The 27,962-nt window shown below is 49.0% G+C and overlaps 1 protein-coding gene across 2 annotated transcripts; it reads left to right on the forward strand.

The window, feature by feature from the left end:
• Positions 1–403: 403 nt before the first annotated feature.
• ADAT1 (adenosine deaminase tRNA specific 1) lies at positions 404–27,787 on the forward strand. Of its 2 annotated transcripts, none has more exons than XM_088449391.1 (10): positions 404–500; positions 2,410–2,564; positions 10,153–10,209; positions 11,060–11,114; positions 16,058–16,188; positions 17,483–18,014; positions 18,091–18,230; positions 19,538–19,637; positions 19,773–19,859; positions 26,930–27,787. In XM_088449391.1, exons 1-10 carry the CDS (start codon positions 490–492, stop codon positions 27,129–27,131), a joined length of 1,470 nt encoding a protein of 489 aa, XP_088305517.1. In that variant the 5' UTR covers positions 404–489; the 3' UTR covers positions 27,132–27,787. The 2 variants fall into 2 exon arrangements, with proteins under 2 accessions (XP_088305517.1, XP_088305518.1); XM_088449392.1 differs by lacking the exon at positions 404–500 and adding an exon at positions 549–614.
• Positions 27,788–27,962: the final 175 nt, after the last annotated feature.

Consider the following 27,962-nt stretch of genomic DNA (forward strand, 5'->3'; position numbering starts at 1 on the left):
TGCAGCTGTCCCTAGGATAATGTGCTTGATTCATGATTAACAACTCCCACCTAATTAGGATTGAGCCCTATGGAGTAAAGAGCACAACTAACTAAACCGCAGTAATTAATAAAGCACTTTTATTCATCCACAGTCCTGTGCCCCCATTTACATTTCACTTCCATTTTATAGTTGGTTATTATGCGGCTGCCTCGAAGTTTTTGTTTTATATTTTAAAATCCCGAATTTTCTCTTTTTTGACCATGATTCGCCTGCTTGTAGGTGCTATTGTTATACTGTACACTAGATGGCGCTGCACGGAGCTGTAGTCCAGCTGGGCAGCTCCCTGCTTGGCGAAGCGTCATCAGCCAATGCTAGAGAACTACATTTCCCAGAAGTCCGCGCTCTGACGTATCCTGGGTGTCTCACCCACTCCACTCTCTCCAGGCTAGTTGCAGCCTCGGCTGCTGTGTGATTTCATCATTAAGAGGCCGCTCCAAGAAGAGAAGAATGGCAGCAGGGTAATAAGTGATAATGGAGCGCATTTATACAGCATGTGGGGGTGGGACTACAAGTACCTGCATGGCCTGCTCTGTTGACCTTGCGTAGTTATAGAAGACTCACAGTAATGCTAGGTAAAAGCTAGGCACTCTGGCGCCCCATATAGTGTGGTATTATAAATAACTGGATTCCAACTACAAGCTGGGACTTGTAGTTCCACCATTGGGAGCCAAAGCTTGTAAAATCCTAGTCTAGCTTTCTGTATTGATCTAAGTGTGTGTGTGGGGGGACTGATCTGTTACATAAGATCAGTCTTGCTCTCAGAAATAATTGGATATCTTTGTAATAGTTACAAGAATTTTGCACAATAAAAATGCCATTTATTTTGCTGTAGATCTAATATCGTCTTTGAACCAAAGGATTAAGGTGTCCATACATCTGCAATGGATCGTCGCGATGCAGGGATGCGATTGGAAATTTCCGATCGCCCGCCAAGGATGTTCAGTGATTGCTGACATTTGACATGTTAAATGTCCCCAATTTGACTATCGTGATCATTTTTTGATCGCGATTGTCCAATCGCCAAAATCCAACATGTTGGATTTCTGCGATCCTGAGATGGCGAGTTGCAGGATCGCTGCAATCCGTCACAGACGTATGGGGCCCATTAGTTCTAACTGTATCTGCCAGGCAACTGCTGTGTGGCCTGACAGCATATTAATGTCTTATTTATAAGGTGCCATATGTAGGGGTGAACAGAGAACACCATAATAGTATAAAATAGACATCAAAGAATAATACATATGTAATTCGGCAATACAAAATTATACAGTAACCAGCCAACAAGAAATTGACAGTGTAAATAGAAGATAGAATTATAGACCCAGCTACAGACAGGACAGTGAGCATCAGTGGTAAGTAGCACCCATGTCAGGTAGGCCAGTGCTCAGGAGTGTAGCTTGTCAAATGGGACTGGTGAGGCGGGTACAGTGGTAAGATGGAAGAGGGCCCTGCTCGTGAGATGTTATATCCTGTACCAGTGGTTCCAACTCCAATCCCCAACAGGTAACGTTTTGATGGTTTCTGTCTGTAGAAGCAGGTGGGATAATTACTGACCAAGCAAAATAGATTAACTCGCCTGTGCATGATTAAAGAAATCCAGAAAGCATGACCTGTTGGTGGTACTTGAGGACTAGAGTTCAGAACCCCTGTTCTAGAGGGAAGGGGTAGACGCACATAGGGGGGTATTCAATTACCCGCGGGGTTTACCGTCCCGGAGCTATTCAATTAGTGGGGATAACCCCGCGTGCGAGTTCCCGCAGTCGGACTGAATCTCGCAGCGCAAAGTCAACAAAAAAACAACCACAAATGGACTCCCAGTTTTTTAGTGCGGGAAAAAGGCTATTTAATTGAATCACCTTTCCCCGCACCGGGAGGATTTTGGCCGACTATTAGTCGTGGGATAAACCCCGCGGCTAATTTAATACCCCCCATAGGGTGGCAATTAAGTGGAGAGTAGACATGGCAGCTAAGGCAGAGTGGTTATGAGGGCTGATGGGCTTTAATGGTAGGTGGGCACTGAGGGCAGGTTTGAAGTCTTGGAGACTAGTGTGCCGACCCCCTAATATGCAATAAAAAATACTACTACTGATTTTTCTACTTATTTTCCTATTGCACTTACCTGGGCTGGATTAATTCATTGATGAGCGAGTTCTTTTAAATATAAAAATATGAATTCATATTTAATGTTAGTGGGTCGCCATCTAAGTGTACGGCATCTCGCACTTTCCACTCTGTAGGCAATGAGAGGCGAGGGATGGAAGGGGCAAGGGCAGTTAGGAGGTGTTGGCGCTATTGCGGTTGAGGTAGTACTGTACATACACATCGTGTGTTATTGGTGAATTGTTATTTTGGTTGATGTATCTAAAGGCTGGGGACGGCAGATGAGATTGCGGCTCTGTGTTATGATCATTACCGCACCAAGTTACCTAAGCAAGGCCTGCCGGATCCTAGCAGGGAGTGGACTCTGATGGCAGCTGTGGTACAAGTTGAAGCCGCACAGGGAAAGGAAGGAGTCAGGAAAGGTGAATGTATTTTTATTTCCTGTGTATTTAAGCAATCAACAGGTCACAGCATATAATATAGAGCTATGCGGCTGAGTTGTTCTGAGTGTTTACACTACCAGGCTATTACGCACGAAATCAGTATGACATACCGATGGATGGGATGCCGGTGGTCAAAACACTGACGCCGGCATCCCGATCGTGAAGAATCCCGATGGGCTGTTGAGTACCCTAACCCTCTTCTCTCCCACCCCTAATCTCCTCCCTGTAGTGCCTAACCCAAACCTCCCCCCAGTGGTGCCTATCCCTAACCCCCGCTTCTCGCGCCCTACACTTGACCTCCCCCTCTCCGTAGCTTAACCCTCCCGGGGGCTGCCTGACCCTAATCTCCCCCTGGGGTGCCTGATTTCCCCCCGGGGTGCCTAATGGCTAACACCTAACAGTGCCCGCTTATCTTCGTGCGGGATGGCGGTTGTCAGGTTTCGGACTTGGGATAAAGATAGGTGTTGGAATTTAAACGCCTATCTTTAGTGCCGTGTCTGGTTCTGACTGCATCCCATTACATACAGTATGTAGGCTTGTCAGATCAGAAAATTAAATAAGTCTGAAAGCAAAATGCTGACGTATGAGATAAGACCTCATTTTCAGAGACAAAAAAAAGTTCTTCACATGTAGGTGTCACTGATGCTTTTGCTGTGAAGCTTTCTGTAGACTGGAACACCACCACTGATGCCTAAATGTACAACAGTGGAAATATAATATATGTACTAAATGATACGACAGAATGTTTAAGTTGTTTTTATTAAGTTAATTTGTGGTATATACATGTAAGACATCCATGTAATTGTAAATATTAGATATCGATTTTATGGTAACCATACTAAGAATATACTATGCTCCACTGTTCCCAATACTAACACAGGGTAATATAAGGTCCTATTACCTCCCAATGGTGGGCTTAAGTACTTTAGTGAACAGAGCATATCTGTTACATGACTGACTCTCTAAACTGCAGAAATGTCCAGGTAAAAAGGAAAGAAAAAAAACAACAAAACAAAACACCGCCCCCTTCCTCTTGCTGCACTCTGATCACTGCACTCTGAAGAACATGAAAGTTGGGGATGGGGAAGGAGAGGGGGTGAATAAATCACTGGAGAGAGAGAGGGTAAAAGTGACTTCCAGGAGTGAAAGGGAGGGAGGGCGAGACTGACTTCCAGGAGTGTAAGGGAGGGAGGGCGAGAGTGACTTCCAGGAGTTAGAGGGAGGGCGAGAGTGACTTCCAAGAGTAAGAGGGAGGGCAAGAGTGACTTCCAGGAGTAAGAGGGAGGGCGAGAGTGACTTCCAGGAGTAAAAGGGATGGCGACAGTGACTTCCAGGAGTGAGAGGGATGGCGACAGTGACTTCAGGAGTGAGGGGGAGGGGAAGAGTGACTTCCAGGAGTGGGAGGGAGGGAGTGGAAGAGTGACTTCCAGGAGTAAAAGGGATGGCGAGAGTGACTTCAGGAGTGAGGGGGAGGGGAAGAGTGACTTCCAGGAGTGGGAGGGAGGGAGGGGAAGAGTGACTTCCAGGAGTGAGAGGGAGGGAGGGGAAGAGTGACTTCCAGGAGTGGGAGGGAGGGAGGGGAAGAGTGACTTCCAGGAGTGAGAGGGAGGGAGGGGAAGAGTGTCTTCCAGGAGTGAGAGGGAGGGAGGGGAAGAGTGACTTCCAGGAGTGAGAGGGAGGGAGGGGAAGAGTGACTTCAGGAGTGGGAGGGAGGGAGGGGAAGAGTGACTTCAGGAGTGAGGGGGAGTGAGGGGAAGAGTGACTTCAGGAGTGAGGGGGAGTGAGGGGAAGAGTGACTTCCAGAAGTAAAAGGGATGGCGAGAGTGACTTCCAGGAGTAAAAGGGATGGCGAGAGTGACTTCAGGAGTGAGGGGGAGGGGAAGAGTGACTTCCAGGAGTGGGAGGGAGGGGAAGAGTGACTTCCAGGAGGGAGGGCGAGGGAGGGGAAGAGTGACTTCCAGGGGTGAGAGCGGGTGCTGGCTAGAGTGACTTCCAGGAGTGAGAGGGAGGGTGAGAGTGACTTCCAGGAGTGAGAGGGAGGGAGGGCGAGAGTAACTTCCAGGAGTAAGAGGGAGGGAGGGGAAGAGTGACTTCAGGAGTGAGGGGGAGGGGAAGAGTGACTTCCAGGAGTGGGAGGGAGGGAGGGGAAGAGTGACTTCCAGGAGGGAGGGCGAGGGAGGGGAAGAGTGACTTCCAGGGGTGAGAGGCGGGTGCTGGCTAGAGTGACTTCCAGGAGTGAGAGGGAGGGGAAGAGTGACTTCCAGGGGTGAGAGGCGGGTGCTGGCTAGAGTGACTTCCAGGAGTAAGAGGGAGGGAGGGCGAGAGTGACTTCCAGGAGTTAGAGGGAGGGTGAGAGTGACTTCCAGGAGTGAGGGGGAGGGAGGGGAAGAGTGACTTCCAGGAGTGAGAGGGAGGGAGGGGAAGAGTGACTTCCAGGAGTAAGAGGGAGGGAGAGAGTGACTTCAGGAGTGAGGGGGAGGGGAAGAGTGACTTCCAGGAGTGGGAGGGAGGGGAAGAGTGACTTCCAGGAGGGAGGGCGAGGGAGGGGAAGAGTGACTTCCAGGGGTGAGAGCGGGTGCTGGCTAGAGTGACTTCCAGGAGTGAGAGGGAGGGTGAGAGTGACTTCCAGGAGTGAGAGGGAGGGAGGGCGAGAGTAACTTCCAGGAGTAAGAGGGAGGGAGGGGAAGAGTGACTTCAGGAGTGAGGGGGAGGGGAAGAGTGACTTCCAGGAGTGGGAGGGAGGGAGGGGAAGAGTGACTTCCAGGAGGGAGGGCGAGGGAGGGGAAGAGTGACTTCCAGGGGTGAGAGGCGGGTGCTGGCTAGAGTGACTTCCAGGAGTGAGAGGGAGGGGAAGAGTGACTTCCAGGGGTGAGAGGCGGGTGCTGGCTAGAGTGACTTCCAGGAGTAAGAGGGAGGGAGGGCGAGAGTGACTTCCAGGAGTTAGAGGGAGGGTGAGAGTGACTTCCAGGAGTGAGGGGGAGGGAGGGGAAGAGTGACTTCCAGGAGTGAGAGGGAGGGAGGGGAAGAGTGACTTCCAGGAGTAAGAGGGAGGGAGGGCGAGAGTGACTTCCAGGAGTTAGAGGGAGGGCGAGAGTGACTTCCAGGAGTGAGGGGGAGGGAGGGGAAGAGTGACTTCCAGGAGTGAGAGGGAGGGAGGGGAAGAGTGACTTCCAGGAGAGGGAGGGAGGGCGAGAGTGACTTCCAGGAGTGAGAGGGAGGGAGGGCGAGAGTGACTTCCAGGAGTGAGAGGGAGGGAGGGCGAGAGTGACTTCCAGGAATGAGAGGAGGGAGGGCGAGAGTGACTTCCAGGAATGAGAGGGAGGGCGAGAGTGACTTCCAGGAATGAGAGGGAGGGCGAGAGTGACTTCCAGGAATGAGAGGGAGGGGAAGAGTGACTTCCAAGAGTGAGAGGGAGGGAGGGGAAGAGTGACTTCCAGGAGTGGGAGGGAGGGGAAGAGTGACTTCCAGGAGTGGGAGGGAGGGGAAGAGTGACTTCCAGGAGTGAGAGGGAGGGAGGGCGAGAGTGACTTGCAGGAGTGGGAGGGAGGGAGGGGAAGAGTGACTTCAGGAGTGAGAGGGTGGGAGGGAGGGCGAGAGTGACTTCCAGGAGTGAGAGGGTGGGAGGGCGAGAGTGACTTCCAGGAGTGAGAGGGAGGGAGGGCGAGAGTGACTTCCAGGAGTGAGAGGGAGGGAGGGCGAGAGTGACTTCCAGGAGTGAGAGGGAGGCCGAGAGTGACTTCCAGGAGTGAGAGGGAGGGAGGTCGAGAGTGACTTCCAGGAGTGAGAGGGAGGGAGGGCGAAAGTGACTTCCAGGAGTGAGAGGGAGGGAGGGCGAGAGTGACTTCCAGGAGTGAGAGGGAGGGAGGGCGAGAGTGACTTCCAGGAGTGGGAGGGAGGGAGGGGAAGAGTGACTTCAGGAGTGAGAGGGTGGGAGGGAGGGCGAGAGTGACTTCCAGGAGTGAGAGGGGGGGAGGGCGAGAGTGACTTCCAGGAGTGAGAGGGAGGGAGGGCGAGAGTGACTTCCAGGAGTGAGAGGGAGGGAGGGCGAGAGTGACTTCCAGGAGTGAGAGGGAGGGAGGGAGGGCGAGAGTGACTTCCAGGAGTGAGAGGGAGGGAGGGAGGGCGAGAGTGACTTCCAGGAGTGAGAGGGAGGGAGGGAGGGCGAGAGTGACTTCCAGGAGTGAGAGGGAGGGAGGGCGAGAGTGACTTCCAGGAGTGAGAGAGAGGGAGGGAGGGCGAGATTGACTTCCAGGAGTTAGAGGGAGGGCGAGAGTGACTTCCAGGAGTGAGGGGGAGGGAGGGCGAGAGTGACTTCCAGGAGTGAGGGGGAGGGAGGGCGAGAGTGACTTACAGGAGTAAGAGGGAGGGCGGGCTAGAGTGACTTCCAGGAGTGAGAGGGAGGGCGAGAGTGACTTCCAGGAGTAAGAGGGAGGGCGAGAGTGACTTCCAGGAGTGAAAGGGAGGGCGGGCTAGAGTGACTTCCAGGAGTGGGAGGGAGGGCGAGAGTGACTTCCATGAGTGAGCGGGAGGGAGGGGAAGAGTGACTTCCAGGAGTGAGAGGGAGGGAGGGCGAGAGTGACTTCCAGGAGTGAGAGGGAGGGAGGGCGAGAGTGACTTCCAGGAGTGAGAGGGAGGGATGGCGAGAGTGACTTCCAGGAGTGAGAGGGAGGGATGGCGAGAGTGACTTCCAGGAGTGAGAGGGAGGGCGAGAGTGACTTCCAGGAGTGAGAGGGAGGGCGAGAGTGACTTACAGGAGTAAGAGGGCGGGCTAGAGTGACTTCCAGGAGTGAGAGGGAGGGCGAGAGTGACTTCCAGGAGTAAGAGGGAGGGCGGGCTAGAGTGACTTCCAGGAGTGGGAGGGAGGGCGAGAGTGACTTCCATGAGTGAGCGGGAGGGAGGGGAAGAGTGACTTCCAGGAGTGAGAGGGAGGGAGGGCGAGAGTGACTTCCAGGAGTGAGAGGGAGGGAGGGCGAGAGTGACTTCCAGGAGTGAGAGGGAGGGATGGCGAGAGTGACTTCCAGGAGTAAGAGGGAGGGCGAGAGTGACTTCCAGGAGTAAGAGGGAGGGCGAGAGTGACTTCCAGGAGTGAAAGGGAGGGCGAGAGTGACTTCCAGGAGTGAAAGGGAGGGCGAGAGTGACTTCCAGGAGTGAAAGGGAGGGCGAGAGTGACTTCCAGGAGTGAAAGGGAGGGCGAGAGTGACTTCCAGGAGTAAGAGGGAGGGGAAGAGTGGCTTCCAGGAGTGAAGGGGAGGGAGGAGAGACTGACTTCCAGGAGTGAGGGGGAGGGAGGGGAAGAGTGACTTCCAGGAGTAAGAGGGAGGGCAAGAGTGACTTCCAGGAGTGAAAGGGAGGGCGAGATTGACTTCCAGGAGTGAGAGGGAGGGAGGGGAAGAGTGACTTCCAGGAGTGAGAGGGAGGGGAAGAGTGACTTCCAGGAGGGAGGGGAAAATTGACTTCCAGGAGTGAGAGGGAGGGCGGGGAAGAGTGACTTCCAGGAGTGAGAGGGAGGGCGAGAGTAACTTCCAAGAGTGAAGGGAAGAGAGGAGAGACTGACTTCCAGGTGTGAGAGGGAGGGAAGGCAGAGTGACTTCCAGGAGTGAGAGGGAGGGCGAGAGTGACTTCCAGGAGTGAGAGGGAGGGAGGGCGAGAGTGACTTCCAGGAGTGAGAGGGAGGGATGGCGAGAGTGACTTCCAGGAGTAAGAGGGAGGGCGAGAGTGACTTCCAGGAGTAAGAGGGAGGGCGAGAGTGACTTCCAGGAGTAAGAGGGAGGGCGAGAGTGACTTCCAGGAGTGAAAGGGAGGGCGAGAGTGACTTCCAGGAGTGAAAGGGAGGGCGAGGGTGACTTCCAGGAGTAAGAGGGAGGGCAAGAGTGACTTCCAGGAGTAAGAGGGAGGGCGAGAGTGACTTCCAGGAGTGAGAGGGAGGGAGGGGAAGAGTGGCTTCCAGGAGTGAAGGGGAGGGAGGAGAGACTGACTTCCAGGAGTGAGGGGGAGGGAGGGGAAGAGTGACTTCCAGGAGTAAGAGGGAGGGCAAGAGTGACTTCCAGGAGTGAAAGGGAGGGCGAGATTGACTTCCAGGAGTGAGAGGGAGGGAGGGGAAGAGTGACTTCCAGGAGTGAGAGGGAGGGGAAGAGTGACTTCCAGGAGGGAGGGGAAAATTGACTTCCAGGAGTGAGAGGGAGGGCGGGGAAGAGTGACTTCCAGGAGTGAGAGGGAGGGCGAGAGTAACTTCCAAGAGTGAAGGGAAGAGAGGAGAGACTGACTTCCAGGTGTGAGAGGGAGGGAAGGCAGAGTGACTTCCAGGAGTGAGAGGGAGGGCGAGAGTGACTTCCAGGAGTGAGAGGGAGGGAGGGGAAGAGTGGCTTCCAGGAGTGAAGGGGAGGGAGGAGAGACTGACTTCCAGGAGTGAGGGGGAGGGAGGGGAAGAGTGACTTCCAGGAGTAAGAGGGAGGGCGAGAGTGACTTCCAGGAGTGAAAGGGAGGGCGAGATTGACTTCCAGGAGTGAGAGGGAGGGAAGGGAGAGTGACTTCCAGGAGTGAGAGGGGAGGGAAAGTGACTTCCAGGAGTGAGAGGGGAGGGAAAGTGACTTCCAGGAGTGAGGGAAGGGAAAGTGACTTCCAGCAGTGAGAGGGAGGGTGAGAGTGACTTACAGGAGTGTGAGGAAGGTGGAGAGTTACTTCCAGGAGTGAGAGGGAGGGAAGGGAGAGTGACTTCCAGGAGTGAGAGGGAGGGAAGGGAAAGTGACTTCCAGGAGTGAGAGGGGAGGGAAAGTGACTTCCAGGAGTGAGCGGGAGGGCGAGAGTGACTTCCAGGAGTAAGAGGGAGGGCGAGAGTGACTTCCAGGAGTGAGAGGGAGGGTGAGAGTGACTTCCAGGAGTGAGAGGGAGGGTGAGAGTGACTTCCAGGAATGAGAATGAGGGTGAGAGTGACTTCCAGGAGTGAGAGGGAGGGCGAGAGTGACTTCCAGGAGTGAGAGGGAGGGTGAGAGTGACTTCCAGGAGTGAGAGGGAGGGTGAGTGACTTCCAGGAGTGAGAGTGAGGGCGAGAGTGACTTCCAGGAGTGAGAGGGAAGGGAAAGTGACTTCCAGGAGTAAGAGGGAGGGCGAGAGTAACTTCCAGGAGTGAGAGGGAGGGTGAGAGTGACTTACTGGAGTGAGTGAGTGAGAGGGAGGGAAGGGAGATTGACTTCCAGGAGTGAGAGGGAGGGTGAGAGTGACTCACATGAGAGAGATACTAGAATGAATTAGAAGAGAGAGAGCCAAGGAGAGACTGATGGGGCTGAATTACAGGATAAAGTGAGGGAGGGGGAGTGCATTAGAGACAGATTGGGTGAGTAATAAATTACTGAGTAGTGGATCTTGGATGGTGGTAGGGGAGAATTGGGTTACATAGGAGGGTGGTAGAAGAGAAATGAATTTGGTGCGAGGGTTAAATGCCATCCTATTCCTGGGTGCCCACCTTCTGTAGTTTTCAGCCCGTCGCTATGATGTCACGCTCTCACCTAGACAAGCATCTGTCAGAAGACGTTCTTGTTATTAACGTGACTGGACGTTTCCTCCCTTACAGTTGTTGCTATGGGAACTGGGACAAAATGCATCAGCCAATCAAAATTACGCAAGACAGGTAAACACCAAATTGTGTTATCTGAAAATAAATACATACTATACTTGTCCTTTATAAGGTTATTTTTGTTCAGGGTGTTGTTCCCCAAACATGTTGTTGGCGCTGCTCTACCTCGTTGGCAAGCCTGGACCCTGGAACTTTGTATGGGCATAACTCGGCAATAATGTTTTTAAATAAATAACTAATTGTCCCAATGCTAATCTGTAGTATTTAAAACGCCAGAAGAATGTTCCAGAGTGATCAGTATAATTTTTGCATTCATTTTTAATAAGTTGGATGACTATCAGGTGGTCAGTATTACTTTTCTTTACTAGCACTGACATTTGCATTGCTTCTTTACTTGTACAATGTATTTCTAGAAGTATGGGGCTGTCTGAACACACATGACCTCTTTCTCTGTCCATCCATTGGATGACTGTGGGGTATAGAGTGTAGTGGTCACACTTGACAGCTGGACAGCTTTATTTTTACACTGCAATTTAGATCTGAGTTTGGAAACGCTCTTCACAAATCTAATCTCTCTGCACATTTTTACCTGCAGTGCAACATGGTTTTACCCAGGTGCTAAAGTACTTGCTGTTTTATCTCCATTTAAAAAGTTATCTAGTTAGGCTTGCCATGTCATCCCTTTAATTCTGGAGACATGAATTACACATGTTCTGTGACTGGCTGACTACAAGTCTCCATTGCACCTGGTTTTAATTAGCCACAGAACCTGTGTAATTCACATGTGTCCCGAATTAAAGGGATGATACGGCAAGTTTCTCTGAACTATTCATCCTTATCCTTTTTATATCTTTTTGTTTCAGTGTCTTGTAATTAACATTTCCAATTCTTTCTGCCTATGCAGGTGATCTCCTCCATGACAGCCACGCAGAGATCATCGCAAAGCGGAGTTTTCAGAGGTACAGATGCTTCTTATTTCTTATCATCTGAGGGTAGCTCAGGCCACAATGAATCGCTGCATTGTGGAAGATCTGGTCATCTGAGCCATTAGTCCTTCCAGAACAGGAAGAAACCCTGTAATGTTCTGTATTTGTTTATTAAAAATTCCAAACATCAATTATGGTGCACTCAGGAGATCAACAACCGTTCATTATACATGAGGCAACTTCTATTTGAAATGTCCTTTATAGTTAATCGGCTGCGGTTGCAGTACAGCAGTTACAACCTTATGTTAAAGGACTATGGAGCTCTAAATCTTTAAATGAATGGTTCAATCCTGTATCGCGGCAAGAAGACTTCATTTGTTTCTCGGATGTCCTGCCAGTTCTTACCGGCAGGTTTACATTTCCCCCACCCTCATTTATGCCCAAAGCAAATTTAAGTTTGCAGTTTTCTGCATAGTCTGTATAGTACTGAATTTGATGTGTAAATATAACATAGCTGTTTGTAATCATCACATGAATAAGTACGAGTACCTGTACGTTAATATAGCATAAGGATACATGTCAGTATAAAGTATTTCCTATCCCGTGTGGGGGAAGGGAAGACCCAGACACAGCATCCTATGAACACAAAATGCGAAATGACTGAAGTATTCAAAATAATAACATCTAAATGGTGGGGTGGAATTGGTAGGCGCAAACGGCTGTATTAAATGCTGCGAAATGCGTTGGTGGTTTGTCAGCTATTGTCTCGGGCACTACGACAGTTACGTTGCGTTGAAGCATCTAATGAAGGTTGCGTCACAGATCCAGAAGGTAATCCCCCTCCCTGCGCTCACCCGCGGTCTGGACCTGATTCAGCAAGGATCGCAGTTGCAAGGACGCACGCAATCGGTCAATTAATTCGCATTGCACATGCATCGCAGTGCGCAAACTAGCAATTGCGATGGGAACTGTGTTTGCAGAGACTCCGCAGACCCCTTGCAAAGTGATTGACAGGAAGTGCCGTTTGTGGGTGGTGACGGGGGGGTGGTCGGGCGAACGCAGGCGTGCTAGTGCATTGGGATGGCGTTGCATGGGCGCGCATAAATTATCCATTGCAATTCCATACGCAGCCTGAGGCCTCATATCCTGCGCTGAAGTCATCAATCCCTGAGTGAGGTCTGACCTGCCTTACTGTGCGTATGGGTCCGATGTTACTCGATGTTACCAATTATTTTTCTATGTTGCCTAAGTATACGGATGTGTGTAAGGGGAAGTGGGTGTCCTTATGGTAAGCTGCTAATATTAGCAACTGCGGGTCGTGCGTTCTAGCAGAATAGCGATCCTTGCTGAATCAGGCTCTCTGTTCGCTAAACTACAGGAGCAGGGCCGACTCGAGGCATGATCTGCCAGTGCGCACAAGGGTGCCAGGATCGCTACTTGACCAGTTCCACCCGCACGGAGCAGGGCCGACTCGAGGCATGATCTGTCAGTGCGCACAAGGGCGCCAGGATCGCTACTTGACCAGTTCCACCCGCACGGTGAAATTATTAGAATATAACCTCAGGGGAGGGAGTGTGGGAGGGAAGGGAATGGGAGTGTAGAACAGGACAGCGCTGGGTGCTGAGAAACTTAGAGCCGGTCCTGTACAGGAGCGCATGTAGATCAATGGATTCGCTGTAGCTAATGCTTAGATGATCAGTAGCGTTTTTTTTTCCATGAAATTATGTTCTACTGCATTCTGCCGATATAAATGACTGCCTCTGGGGTTATTACTGTCAGTGTAGTTATGGCTGAAAAGTGCCATTTTTGTTGTCAGCTAGCCTTATAGAGTGAAAAAAAAAAACATTTTGTTTTTAAAATGTTTATTTTAGACAGTTTAATACTATAAATATTGCTGGAATGCTGTGTTTCTGTATGCTAAAGCTGCATACACACACAACGGTTTTCATTAAGTAAATATGCAAAAATCGTTTGTAGTTCAAATAAATCGTTCATTACACTTTAAAAAATCTGACATAAAATCGTTGGTAACAAAATCGTTGTGTGTGTATGCAGCTTAACAGTTTCCAGGCATTATAACGATATGCTCTATATATTATTGTATTTTTTTTTATTGGTGACTGCCATGTTTTTGTTACGGTTTGCGTTCTTGTGAGAGGTGCTAATAGTAGTCTCCATTTACATAAACGGTCAGGTTTTGGGCGTAAGCCTGTCTGGTGCACACATTAGTCAGCCATGTGCCCTGCTTGTAGCTGTGTTGTGTGCCGGCGGCGGCCATTGTGACCGGTCGGATCCAAGCATTGGAACCGCTGTGTGCACCATTTGGAAAGCATGATACACTACTTAAATGGCATCCTATAAGCGTGCTTTACCAGAAGGCAGGGCTACGTGCCAATATAATGGCATTGCTTTAGATTCTGTCCTGATTCCCTGTTGTGGACTTTTGCCTGCTCTGCCTCCTCTCCCAGATCTGGTGGTGCCTTGTTTACTATTGTGGTACCAGACGACTTTTTCTCACTCTTGTCCCATGTCCTTCACTTATCTGCTGCTGCCGTCTTGGGCATCCGGCCCTTGGAACATTCTCCTGCATACAACTGCTCCCAAACACCTCTTATATCCAGCAGAATCCTTGGCAAGCTAACCTTGGGAAAAGCATGGGAAACGGACTCACTCCCAAGTGAACCTAAAGTGACCTGAACAGATCCCTGAGTTCCGGGCAACAGCCACATGGTGCTCTGAGAGATGTCTGCAGCGTCTCTCAGCGGACTCTGTATAGTGTAGCTGAGCTCCTTGGGGTGTAGCATTAAGGAGCTCCTGGTTATTTTGTCAGGCTGTGGGTGTCTCAGGGACAGCTGGAACAGAATGAAAGCTGGATCTGATCTATACATTGCTGAGAAAAGTTGTTTGGGAAGTGGAACTTTGCATTGGAGATAGAATGCAGGCGCACACTCTAGGTACTAAGAACAGTGATAGACAAAATAATCCTGATAAACTCTACAATTAACATGGAGTATAAGTGAGGTTCTTAGTACATGTTTGTCCAAAAATGTTTGACCAGCCACCACGTCAAGGTGAACCCCGTAAGATGGGTCCCTAACATCCCTAATACTACACACTATATTAAATGTAGCCAGGACTTAAGGTACCCATACATCTGCAACGGATTGTCGCGATCCTGCGAAGCTGCAACCCGGCATCGCAGGATCGCAGAAATCCAACATGTTGGATTTTCCCGATTTGACGATCAAAAAATTACCGTGATTGTCTAATTGGGGACATTTAACATGTAAAATTTCAGCGATCCTGCGACTGATCGCTGAACATCGATAGTGGGCGGTCGGCATTTCCACCCGGAAGATCGGCATTTCCGATCGCTTTGCAAAATCGCGACAATCCGTTGCAGATGTATGGGTACCTATACCTGTAATAGTGCCCATTCTAATATGTTGATAGAAATGCAGGAACCTGGGCTGAAGGTTAAAAACACCTGAGGGCAGATGGGTGGGGTGCAAATACCAAAACAGAAGGAGTCTCAACCTTTATAGCACTGTGCAAACGTTTTAGGCAGGTGTGGTAAAAATGCTGCAAAGTAAGAATGCTTTCAAAAATAGAAGTGCTAATAGATTTTTTTTTTTTTTTTTTATCAATTGAAAAATTCAAAGTGAATGAACAGAAGATAAATATAAATCAAATCCGTATTTGGTGTGACCACCCTTTGCCTTCAAACCAGCACCAATTTTTCTCGGTACACTTGCACACAGATTTTGAAGGATCTCGGCTTGTTCCAACATCTTATGCTTGTGTACATCATCTGTAAGCTTACGTTATGTCGGTGGCAGAGCTGGGTAGACTGTGACTATAAAGGGACACATGGGGTCAGCAGCAATGATACTCAGGTAGGCTGCTGCATTTAAACAATACTCGTTTGGTAATTAGGGGCTTAATACTTTCATTGAATAATGGGCCTGATTCAGACCCGGACGCTAAGCCGCGATCGCTCGCTATGGGCGATTGTTGCCCGTCTGCCCATGCGTATGCATCGCAGTGCGCGAGCCAGTTACTGCGATCGGGAATCGTGCGCTCGTAGCACAAAGACTTAGCGATACCTTGAGTGACAGATAGCGCCGTTTGTGGGTGGTAACAGGGGAAGGTGCTTGTGAATGGGAGAGTGGTGATGCGACCGCAGGCGTGTCTGGCCATCAAATCGGCGTTTAAAAGGTGTGCATAATTAGCATGGAGGCGTCATTGTACACGTCACCTGGTTGTATTTCAGTCAGCAGTGATCGCAGTGCTTGCGGCGGGTTAGTGCCTACCTCAAGCGCTGCGTGCAGCTCCGATGGCTCTCGATGTTACCGATTAATCATACACTTCCTGGAGATGATGTGTGTTAGGAAAGTGGGCGTGTTTATACACCAGCGTTCACTCACTGCCGTGGCTCTAAGACATAGAGGGCGTCCTTACGCCACACAGTGCGATAGCGGAATTTGCATACCCGGCCCCTTTTGGCAGCGAGCGATCGCGGCTTAGCGTTCGGGTCTGATTCAGGCCCTCTGTCCTTACCATCTGCCTGTCACAGCAGGAATTGAGATTTGCCAAACCAGGCGGCATTTGGTGTTGGTGACGCTATGCCCACTGTAGCCTAATGTCTGTTATTAGCAGGAGAGGAACCCGCTGAGCACTAACAAGCAGGTATACCTAATCAAATGAACACTTTGTTAATGGAATAACTAGGGAATAGAAGGAACATATCTGTAATATGTAAGTATCAATGACTGCGCAGAATCCATTTCTGAGTTAGTGCTGCACTATCGGTCTGTAATACCTAGAGACCAGACAGACGGCAGTGATGGTCCAGGACGCTCGTCTTGCAGACACGATACTTTGCTTCCTAGTTATAGACCCTTTGGCCTGTTGCCCTCTTGTGTTTTTAGTGTAAGCCACAGAGAATATTAAAGTGTTTTCTCCCCTTTGGCCAGGTACCTCCTCCACCAGCTTTCCCTGGCACTGTCAGAGAGCAAAGACTCCGTGTTTGTTCCTGCAAGTGATTCTGCCAAGTGGATGCTGAAATCAGCGGTGTCCTTTGTATTCTTCACCAGTCACACTCCCTGTGAGTACCCGCCAGGAGCTCAGTACCACACTATTGTTCTAAAGGACTGTGGGCTTAATCAGTGTTATTGTCAGTGCTTTTCTCCTCTTTATACGTTAGTAGTGTGTGACACCTAAACAAATAAGAGATCAAAAAATACATTGCTTATAACAGGACTTTTGGTTGAGTCCCTAAAAACGGCAGCGACCAGGGGATGCCGACCGCCGGCTTTCCGACAGGGGACTAATGATAGGCGTCGAAATCCCGACGCCTATCATTTTCCCTACACCGGGAGCTCGACGCCTGGCATACCGAACGAAGGTGCGGACAGCCGCGGCGGGGGAGGGTTAGGTTAAGGGCTCCTGGGGGAGAATTAGGGTTAGGCACCCCCCCGGGAGGATTAGGGTCAGGCTAGGGGAAGGGGGGGTTAGGGTTAGGCTGCGGGAACGGGAGAGTTAGGTTTAGGCTGCGGGAACGGGGGGTTAGGTTTATGCACTTACGGGATGGTTTAGGGTTAGGCACTAGGGGGGGGAGGTTAGAGTTAGACACCCCTAAGGGAGGTTTAGGGTTACTTACCTTAATTCCCTGTCGGGATCTTCACTGCTGCAGGTCTTCCGGCGTGGGGATTTGAACCGGCGGTATTTCATACCGATCCCGCGACCAGTGAGCAACATCGGAGTAAACACAGCTGATTTGTCAGTGGAGCTAGAGCGATACACAGTGCAGCTCAGATCGTAGTTGAGGTTTTACTTTGTTTGTTTATAAAGAGTTGTGAAGATCGGCACAGCGCACTATTATTATCATTTTATTTATATAGCGCCCAAACATATTGCGCAGCGCTGTGCAGAGACACTGTAATTAGTCCATGCCCCCGTGGAGCTTACTCTAAGGAGGCGCACGCACACTCTTAGCCTCTCAGTATGTTTTTGGAGTGTGGGAGCGAAGCAACCGACACAAACATTGAGAAAACATACAAACTCCACACATATAGGAACTTGGTGGGGATCGAACCTACATTCCCAGTGCTGTGAAGCAGAATGACCTTGTACCACTACCGTATTAAAAATATTCCTTCTTTCACATTTTATAATTGTTCTGTATTTTGAACTTACTGTGATACTATTTCATGTGAACCTTTCAATACACATAATTAAAAATAAAATAAAATATATATATATATATTCCATGCTTAGGTGATAACATTTTTATAGAATGTAAATCACCACTAAAATACATATATAGGTCCCTGTTACCCCTTTTAAGTACATTTTATAGGCAGAATCCCATATTTGTTCCATGTGTTGTCTCTCCTCAGGCGGCGATGCCTCAATTATCCCCGCAATGACCCTACAGGACCAACTGTGTCCCATCGCTGCAGTGTCTGAAGAACCGCCATTACTTTGTAGCTCTGTGGACATGGGACGTAAAAGGAAGCGGATGGCGTGTGAGCCCTCACCCGGTAACAAGAAGATAAAGCAAGATGGAGGAGACCGAGAAAGTGAGAGAAGTTCTGGACCTGGTGTAGAAGATGAGAATACAGTCAGAGAATTCACACCTAAAGCCATGGATGTGTACAGAACTGGAGCCAAGTGTGTCCCCGGGGAGGCCCAGGATAGTCACAACCCAGGGGTGGACTACCACACTGTGGGAGTGCTCCGTGTCAAGCCAGGCCGCGGGGACCGCACCTTATCCATGTCCTGCAGTGATAAGATAGCTCGGTGGAACGTGGTCGGCTGCCAGGGGGCGATGCTCACACACTTCCTGCAGCAGCCGATCTATCTGTGCCCCCTTGTGGTTGGGAAGTGTCCATTCAGTCTGCTGTCCATGGAACGGGCCCTTCACAGTAGGTATTGTATGGCCACAAACTCTCCTCTGCTGGGCACGAGGTAAGACATGGTATGTGACGTGTGCTCTGTTCTCCAGGTGCCAGAATGTAACGGGTTTGCCAGAAGGATTTCGGGTACATACGGCACAGATCATTCAGTCACATCTACAGTTCCAGCATGGGAGGGATGCTCTGAGGAAAGTGGACAGCACGAGGAAACTTGTCCCTGGTGGCGCAGGTGAGGCCTGTGAAGTCCTTTCTGAGGCACAAGAAGATGGCTGATTTGCCTGCACAGCTGTTATATTAGTTTGGTCCTCTCAGAACGGTGAATGCAGTTTATAGCATTGATGCCGATCCAGGATAATAATTGGTCAGCAGAAAGCTTTATCTTATATATGCTAATTTGAAGACATCTGAGCCCCTCCACCATTGTGCTATCACAGCTGTTAGCGCGGGATCGGTGTATTTACCGCCGGACGCATGTCCGGCAGTTCAAATTCCGATGCCGGAAGACTGGCACCAGTGAAGATCCTGACTGCGCTAAAGGTAAGTACTAACTAATCCCCCCCCCCCAACCCTAACCCTCCTTTAGGGGTGCCTAACCTCCCTCCCTAGTGCCTAACCCTAACCCCCCCTTCCCCGCTGCCTAAACCTGACCCTCCCTGAGGGTAGCCTGACCCTAACCTCCACCCAGGGGTGCCTAACCCTAGCCCCCCCTTCCCCTAGCCTAACCCTCCCAGGGGGGTTCTTAACCCCAAGTCCCCCCCCGGAGCGCCTAACTTAACCCTCCCCCCCATGGCTGTCCGCGCCCGGCTTACCTTCGATTGGGATGCCAGGGGTCGGGCTCCCGTCGTAGGTAAAATGACAGGCGTCGGCTGCATACCGTTAGCATACCGTTAGCGCGACAGGAGCCATGTTTAACTGAACTGCACTCCATAGGGGCTACAAGTTCAGAGTTCACAAGTGTTGCAGAGTTCAGTTGCACTGACAGACCATGTTCAGACGGGTAATCTGCGCCTTCATAGGGCAGGTGCGTCTTAATATGCACAGCGGCGGATTAGCGAAGCATCCGGAAGGCGTCTCTGTACGATTACCATCGGCCATGACATTAGCATAAAGGCACCGTCGTGGCTACTGAATTACTGTAGGCCCTTAGTGTACATGTCACCTAAACACAGTGCGGGCTGCCGTAATTAGAATGCTGCCTGTCCGGTCACAAGAAACTAGTGACATCACTAACTCTTGAATCCACAAAATTGCTTCCTTTGCTGTGCCCGGCCGACTAATGCATTCTCATCGTCTGGAGGCCTTGCTTGAAGAGATCCCTTTATGTCTTATAAGTAGCCCGTGTCAGCATAAATTCTCCGGCTAGCTTCTTGTTCTAGAGTAATGTCCTGCGTAGCAAGCTGCCAGCCATCAGCATTGATTGATTCCATGCAAGTTATACAAAGAAAGCGTTGTTGTTTTTTTATTATCTACTTAAAAAAAGAGTTTCTCTTTTCTGCAGTCACCTGTAACACCCAATCTATGAATTTTCCTCTACAGCTATTAGTTGGTGTGCAGTACCAAACCAGCCACTAGATGTCACCGCTAACGGGTATAGGCAAGGAACTACCAAAAAAGCAGTTGGAACCCCACAGTCCAGGTAGGAGATATTGTACCATAGGTTCCCGTAACGAGTGACCCATCTTACTGCATTGTATCACTGCAATACTCTGAATGTGACAGGCGATCTTTGTAAATCTTAATGCTGATAAATGTCGGACATTTATTTCCCCAGATCTCGGATCTGTAAAGCAGAATTATTTAACACATTCCGGCATCTGGTAGAGAATCTGTCAAAGGAGCGACTCCCAGATTCACTCAGGTAAATATTTAAATCAACTACATACCTGTCTGTAAGTCCCTGATGGGGGCTGCTTACCAGCTGCAGAAAGCAGAATGTTTTTGGAATGTGGGAGGAAACCGAAGCACCTGGACAACAGCCATGCAAACACAGGGAGAACATACAAACTCCACAAACATGCAAACTCCACATCGTCAGGTAAGGCCCCGGTAGGTATTGAATCCAAGACCTCATTGCTGTGAGGCAGTAAAGCTAACTACTGCGCCAACCGTGCTGCCCAAAGTACCTCCAGAATGGTCGGGTACAGTAACTTAACGCCCAATATAGTCACTAATTGCACCTCAAGAAGCGTGAGTTAAAATTAGCATAGATGGTAATGTGCGCGGCCAGGCAGTGTGGCGATATCTGGCGGTACGAATTGGATTCCATCTCTTAAATTAGAATGGCTTATAATGTGCATTGTGATATAAACCATTTATTTACGTATATAGTTCTCTAAGGGGAAGGACCGCCCACTGCGCTCATCCTCCTCCTAGTTGATATGTTTGCTTAAAATGGACGCCGTGATGGACATTGAGGGGAATAAAACACGTAGAAGCCATAAATGATTCTCATAGGTAAGATACAAGTCTGGGAGCTGACGACGTTACATAAAATCAAGTTGGTTGCTCTGGGCAACACAACCACTTGTCTGTTTTAGAAGCTTTATTAGATCCTCCCGCCAGATGGTTAAACCCAATCTGGTCCCCGGCGGATGGGAGCCCGGAACATCGGTAGCTCTCCTCCTATCTTACAGAACAAGTACTAATGCCCAGATTTATCTGTGAGTGATATTCTGTTATCACTCGTTACTATTCTTAGATGCTGCTCCAACCAATCAGCTCCTGTCATGTGTTTGCAAAATGACAGTTAGGAGCTGATTGGTTGGAACACCATTTAAGATTAGTATCCAAAAATATCACTCGTTGATAAATCTGGGCCAAAGAATTTACCATCAGGCTGAAAGACCACCTATAACTGGTACATAGGTCAGATGCATTGATGATATCCGCATTATCCGGATATGACGTTTGTTGCATAAGGTTGTTTGAGATCCATTATTTGGGACATAAAAGAAAAATGTTTTGGTAGTTTTACAAAACCCGATTAAAAAACTGTAACCAATCACTTGGGGCAGAGCTCTCCTTGAAAATATCCCAAACTCTTGTCTTCAAAGCATCCTAACAGTCCAGGTTTTAAGGATATCCATGCTTACACACAGGTGACTTAGGCCCTGATTCAGAGCCGGACGCTCTGACCACAGCGCTCGCTGTGAATCAGGGCCCACCTCCATAAATATGGAGCGTCCTCCTGGACGCTCGAATAGCTGTGGGTCATCACCCACAGCATATACGAGCGTGCAGGGTGATGGTCGCGATGGTCTTGACCATCGCGACCATCGCCACTGCGAGCAGAAGCCTGCGGTTGAGTTTCTCAACCGCAAGGCCAGGAGTGATTTTGGCTCTATCAGAGCCAAAATCACTCCCACTGACATCACTAGTGATGTCAGTGGGGCCGGCTTATGACGGTAGGCGTTCCCTTGGGAACGCCTCCGTCTGGGAGGCACGCCCACCAAAGGGGGCGTGCTGTCAATCAACATCAACAGCACGCCCCCTTTGATCAGACACTCCGAGCGAAGGAAAGTCCTTCGCTCGGCGCGTCTCGCGCATGCGCACGACGGAGCTCCCTCCGTCGTGCGCATGCGCAGTGCAGACCATCGACCCACTTGCGAGCGGACAGCCGCTCGCGAGTGGGTCTGAATCAGGCCCTTAATACCTCAGTCAGTTTGATTATTTTATCTGTGCACAAGCATGGAAATCCTTAAAACCTGGACTGTTAGGGTACCTTGAGGAATGAGTTTGGGGATCCCTGCCTTATTGTGTATTTTGCCATTAATTAGGTCGGCTGGTCCTGTCTGCATTATCCAGATAATGTAATTGTTGTCCTTTTTGCAGGCTTTATTCAGAACATAGGCAATAACAGCTTTGCTTATTTATCCCATTGCATTCATCGATCATACATGCTGCTATGAGCTTTTAAACACCAATGTTGTCCCATGGGCCGATGTTTAATGATCGGCGCATGTGCCGATCACCGACTAAGCCACAGCATGATTGACAAGCTGCTGCCCTTTGGAGGTGGGGGCTTGGCGGCGCTGCCTGTGTTCCCAGAAAATGGGGGCACGTCGTCCCCGTTTTCTGGGAGTACCGAGGCCAGTGTCTTCGTCTGCAGTCACAGATTTACTGGCCTTGCAAGCGGGCAGGAGGTGTCCATTCTGCTTAAGCTTAGGCTTACTCAGATGGCCGATGCCGCAAACCGATGGTAGCGATGTTGATCTGATCCTGCGTCTTTGGATGCAGTGATCGGATCTGAGATGCTGCCTGGAGGCACATTTCTGCATCAGGCATCTTACCCCTTACTATGGGATATCTAAGTGGTTCTTTAGTCCCCTCTCCGCAGCACAGGGACCAAACACAGCCACTCCCAAATTATTGCCGATGCTGTTAATATAAAGACAAATACATTTACTGGTCTGAAGTCAGAGCTGGCGCCAGAGCCTGGAAAAGTTGGCTAATGTCTGCGAGGGAGTCAGCCCTGGTTGTCCGTCATTGCACAGAGGCCGAATGTGCAGTGTAGCTATGAATGAAGCTTATATTGCCTGGAGAACATTGGTTTGTTTTGCAGCCTGGTTTCTGAGCATCAGGAAATTTCAGCCGAAGGGGACATTATAATGAAGTGATCTAACCCCTCACACCCTCCAGCAGATGTTTCAGCTTTAATAAGACAAATGTCTTGTAATCACAGCTGCATTTAAGGGGATAAAAGGGCACTATTGTACAGGAGATGTCCATTCTGCTGCTAATTACATACATTTGTTCAGAAAAACATTTTGGTACAAATTTCTGTGTCCACGTGCGGTCTCCAAGCCACGTTACTATATAACGGATGATAAATAATAATACAGCGGCTTATCTAGTAGTTTATTTTCAGATGTTAATCTATGCGCTTATCCACCTTCGGATTACTTTTAATTCATTGGCTTGTACATGCCTGCAACTTTTACTGACTGCGTTGCTTTATTTTTCTGGGTTCTTCTTCTTCTCCTGTGCTTTTCAACAAAGCCTTTATATCATCAAGGCACAGCTGGTTTCCGAGACTGCCCATGGCTGCAGCACAGCTCTGGATATAATTGTGCAGCAGTTTTTGTAGTATCCAGGAGCAACAGACCTCTGCAACTTTGCCCAGATCATATAAAGGCTTTGATGAAATACACAGAAGGCTGTCGTAAGGTAGAGCAATGTATTTTGCACAGTTCAGAAGGTGGAATACCCATTAGATAATGTTGTAGACATACGTGAAGACTGGAGCACAGGTATCTGTCCAAAAGAAAGTAGCTGTCTACATCACATTTATAACGATGGCTGTAAGGGTGTTACAGGAAGGGACCCCTCCTCAGTGACGTCATACCCTGCTCACAGATGACGAGTTGCGCAGCACATACTGTGTATCATCAATGACGACTGCTAATGGAAACCTGCAGATATTGGGCAAGATTCAGCATTGGAAGCAGCGGCAACGTCGCACTGTGCAATCATCCCAATGGTTACCGACGGGAGACGCTGAACGTATACGGATACAAAGAAAGGCAATTTCTGTGGGCATTCCTGGGAGGCAACGGGGTAGCTAGCCAGGTGTGATAGTGTTGCGGTCAGCGACTGCGACTTTTTCCCGCAGTTGCACGGATTTCGGTCGCCATGTTCAGACGTACAGCGCCACAGCCAATGGGCTGCTCTGTATTATTTATGATACACAGCCAGCCGTGTTTTGTATTGAATATAATTGCCCCTTTAAATCCAGTTGCTGATGACGCGGAGGCTTTGGAAAGCGCTGCATAGTCAATTAAGCCCAGAGTTCATCCCATATGCATTTAAATAATTACCCATCCCAGTGACCTGCCATCAGGGGCCATGGACAGCCTTTGGGTCTAGTAATGGGACCAAGAATTACAATTTTGGCTACTTATACAATAGAACACCTCTTTTACCTTGTGGTGATCAAAGTACACTATAATTATCTAAAAGCTGCGTTGTCCCAGATCTGCCCCCTTTATTAGTGCAGAATCCGGGGGCCGTGCACATCACTGCGGGTGTCCTGGACATTGGGTGGGCAGGATGTACTGTATGAGCACAAGGTTTGGCAGAACTGAATATTACCTAGCAGCCAGTTTCCTGCTGTATCTTATCTATGAGATGGAAACCTGTCTAGTGCTAATGATCTAGGTACACAAGCTGATGCTCTCCGCAGTGTCTCTGGCACAAGGGGAGGATATTAAACCATTGCCTATACGTTCTCTATCTCCTCCTGGTACAGTGTGGCAGCTTGCAGGCAGGCACAGTGCGGAGGGGCATTACTGCTTTCTTTGGGCCTTGCTCTAGGACAGCTGTGAATTACAGGTGTGGTCTGTTTGAGCAGCAGGTTGAGGGCAGAGCATGGTATACAGTTCTGGGTCACGTAAAGGACTTATGGGCTATTTTATTGCATCTGTACTGTATACCTCCGCACCTATCATCTACACATAGTGGATGCAGGTAATTAATCGCCATGAGCATGTAGACCATCAATTCGCTAGGAGCTAGTGAGGTCACTGAGGCATGAGGCACCTGCACTGTATATAGGTACCAGGTGTGTGCAGAGAAAAGTGAATTATTTTTTTTACAGAAAAATACCTAGCACAAGTGACATGTACGAGGGGGACGTTTAAACTGGATTAGCAAATACAGAGCTCCTACACACTAGGTCATAGGTTCTCAAACTCGGTCCTCAGGACCCCGAACAGTGCATGTTTTCCAGGTCTCCTCAGAATCACAAGTGAAAGAATTAGCTCCACCTGTGGATCTTTTAAAATGTGTCAGTGAGTAATGATTACACCTGTGCACCTGCTGAGTGACCTGGAAAACATGACCTGTCTGGGGTCCTGAGGACAGAGTTTGAGAACCACTGCACTAGATGTACCACCACATGGGGGAGCTAGATGCCGTGCCTTACATTACATTACTTCGATCACTATGGTAACTTACTGATATGCAGAACACACCTAGAACTTTTCATGCACTATATGTTTATAGTACACAACATATGTGTTGCCACCCCAAGTGGGCTCCAGATCTGTTTTTGGAGCCCCCTAATAGTCACATATGCATATATTCTATTTGGCTTCTTTTGGGGTCCCATCCAATAAACATTGAGCACCATGGCTTTACATTGCAGGTCCTGCTTTTCAGTTCATGAAATGTATTTATGATGGATCTCAATGCTATCAATAATTAGATTGTACAGCGGATACCGTTATTTATATAGCGCACGCATCTTTCGCAGCACATACTTGCCTACTGTCTCAGGGCGGCCGGGAGACTCCCAAATTTGCGGGGAGTCCCCTGGACACCCAGAAGAGTAGGCGCCCTCCCACATCACGTCCATTTCCTAGTGTAGTGCGCAGGATAGGAGCATAATGCCAGGAATCACGGGTCTGTGAGAATCGCCTCATTTTGGCCCCGTCCCCTTTCAATAGACCCATGATTCGCAGCAGTAAGTATGAGGGGGTGGGGCCTAATTCTGCGAAGCACCCGGCCCACCCCCATCACTAGTATCTCCTCTCTGGGATTCTCCCGGAGGGAAGACATCAAAAGTAGGTAAGTATGTTGCAGAGTCATTCATATCAGTCCCTGTCCCAGTGGAGTTCACAGTCTATAATCCGTATCACATGGACATGCATGCACACTACGGTCAAATATTCTACCAGTATTTTTTGAGTGTTGAGGGGGATGCTCATGGAGTACATGCAAACTATATACAGATTGGGTATGACATCTGTGCTGTGAGCCAGTAGTACTAACCACTATGCCTTCCGCGCTGTCCCATCTACCGCTAAATGGGGCAGCACAGACTGGTTAGCATTACTGCCTCACAGCACTGGTTCGATTCCCACCATGGCCCTAACTGTGTGGAGTTTGTATGTTCTCCTTGTGCTTGCGTGGGTTTCTTCCGCGTACTCCGGTTTCCTCCCACACTCCCAACAGAAATTAACCCTAATGTGTCTGTGTGTGTCATGTGGTAGGGAATATAGAGTGTAAGCTCCACTGGGGCAGGGACTGATGTGTATGGCCAGATATTCTCTGTAAAGCGCTGCGGAATATGTGTGCGCTATATAAATAACTGGTAATAAATAAATCCAGATAAGAGACAGCTGTCGTATCCAGTTTTAGGTTTTAAACGTCACAAGTGTACAGTTATTGTTTAACAATAGGGAAATAGGTTCAGGGCTATTCTGCAAGTATGCGGCAGGTGTTTTCTAGAATAGAATTATAGCGGCCGGTGCACAAATGCAGAATTTTTAAAAAATTACTTTAGGGACATAAAAAATATGCTAGTACCCATTTTCATGTACCCCAAATTTGATGGGACCACGTAAAAAAACAAAACAAGTAACCTAAGTGCTCTTCTGCATCACTTCTTCAATGTCGGGGAAAAAAGCACCTGCCGCAGCTATTTAAATCCCCGACTTTCATTTGCAGGCTAAAACGGGGGTACCCATAGTGATCCCCCATGTTTTTACAGCTTTAGGGGGGTCCTACAATTTTTTCCAGTAAAATTTCGTATTTTATCGTAAATCCCACTTTGCCGGGTCCCGTTTTCGTAGATTTGATATTGAATATGGGGATAAAGCAGGCGCGCGCCCGATACTTTTTCCCAGAAAAATCTCCGATGTGGAGCGAAAAGTCCAGCACGGACTTTTCACTCTCATATTGAATACCCCTCATAAAGTTTAATAATAATAGTCAATTGTACTATGAAACTATAAATTCACACTACCCTGTGTAAGCTGCTTATGCTTGTGATGTATTTCACTAGGTAGCAGTGATTTTTTTTTTTCAGTCATATGATCTTACATTATAACTAATTCTACTTTTATGAGTTGAAAAGTATATTTTACAGAAGATTGTCCAATTATAAATGTTTACGGTGTATTATATGTTGGGATTGAATTTCCTTAGGGGCAAAGAACTGAAGACTTATCGTGATTACAAAGAAGCTGCTGTATCCTACCAGCTCGCCTGGAAGCAGTTACGGGAACAAGCATTTACCTCCTGGATCCAGACCCCACGTGATTACCTGAACTTCTGCTCTCATTTGGGAAAATCCCAGACCTGCTATTCAGTTATAGAAAGCATCCAGCATTCACAAGTGTTTACATAGATGTACTGTGAGGTTTGTGTATTAGAGAGAAACAAGACATTGATCCACTTCATCCACAATAATCTACTTGTTGCCTCGGACCTATATCTTGTATAGATATAAGTTGGACCTACTTTATCCCTGAGTTTTGGGCATAGACGCTGCATTGTGGGTTCATGCACCATGTGACTTGTGGGTCCCAGGCAAAGGTGGGTCTAACCGCCCCTCTCCTCCCCTTCTAATAGTGTGATGTACAGTATACAAGACCGATATTGGTAGTTTTTTTTTTTTTTTTAAATGAACGATCCGCATTTTCCTGGCCACCCAAACATGGCGCCTTGGACAGCTGCCTCGGTTTCCCAGTCCTGCGGATCAACTCTATTCCTTTATTTTTCTCACTTGGTTATCCAGAAATCATGGATTCTGAATTAATTGAAGTTAAGTGGTTAAATATTCTACAGAAATAAAGTTTGTATACTGCAGGGCAAGGAGATTGGGCCGTCTAACATAACATAAGACGGTGATTTCATTATGTGGGAGAGCTTACAATCTAGATGAGCCATCAGCAATCTAGATGAGCCAAAAGCACTCCCACTGACATCACTAGTGATGTCAGTGGGGCCGGCCCCAGACGGCAGGCGTTCCCATGGGAACGCCTCCGTCTGGCAGCCACTGCCCCCGGCACGCCCACCAAAGGGGGCGTGCTGTTACTCACCATCGACAGCACGCCCCCTTTGGTGCGAGACCCGGAGCGGCAGCTTGGCTGTCGCTATCCGGGTCTCACGCATGCGCACGACGGAGCTCCCTCCGTCGTGCACATGCGCATTTGGGTATCATCGACCCGCTCGCGAG

Source organism: Taudactylus pleione, unplaced genomic scaffold (genome assembly GCF_031769625.1).
Source record: "Taudactylus pleione unplaced genomic scaffold, aTauple2 ptg000484l, whole genome shotgun sequence".
Lineage (NCBI taxonomy): Eukaryota > Metazoa > Chordata > Amphibia > Anura > Myobatrachidae > Taudactylus > Taudactylus pleione.

Bases quoted from the DNA above. Each gene is read 5' to 3' on its own strand.
- ADAT1 (XM_088449391.1), top strand. The intron at 10,210-11,059 runs GTAAACACCAAA...CTGCCTATGCAG, and splicing joins ATCAAAATTACGCAAGACAG to GTGATCTCCTCCATGACAGC. The intron at 16,189-17,482 runs GTGAGTACCCGC...GTCTCTCCTCAG, and splicing joins CTTCACCAGTCACACTCCCT to GCGGCGATGCCTCAATTATC.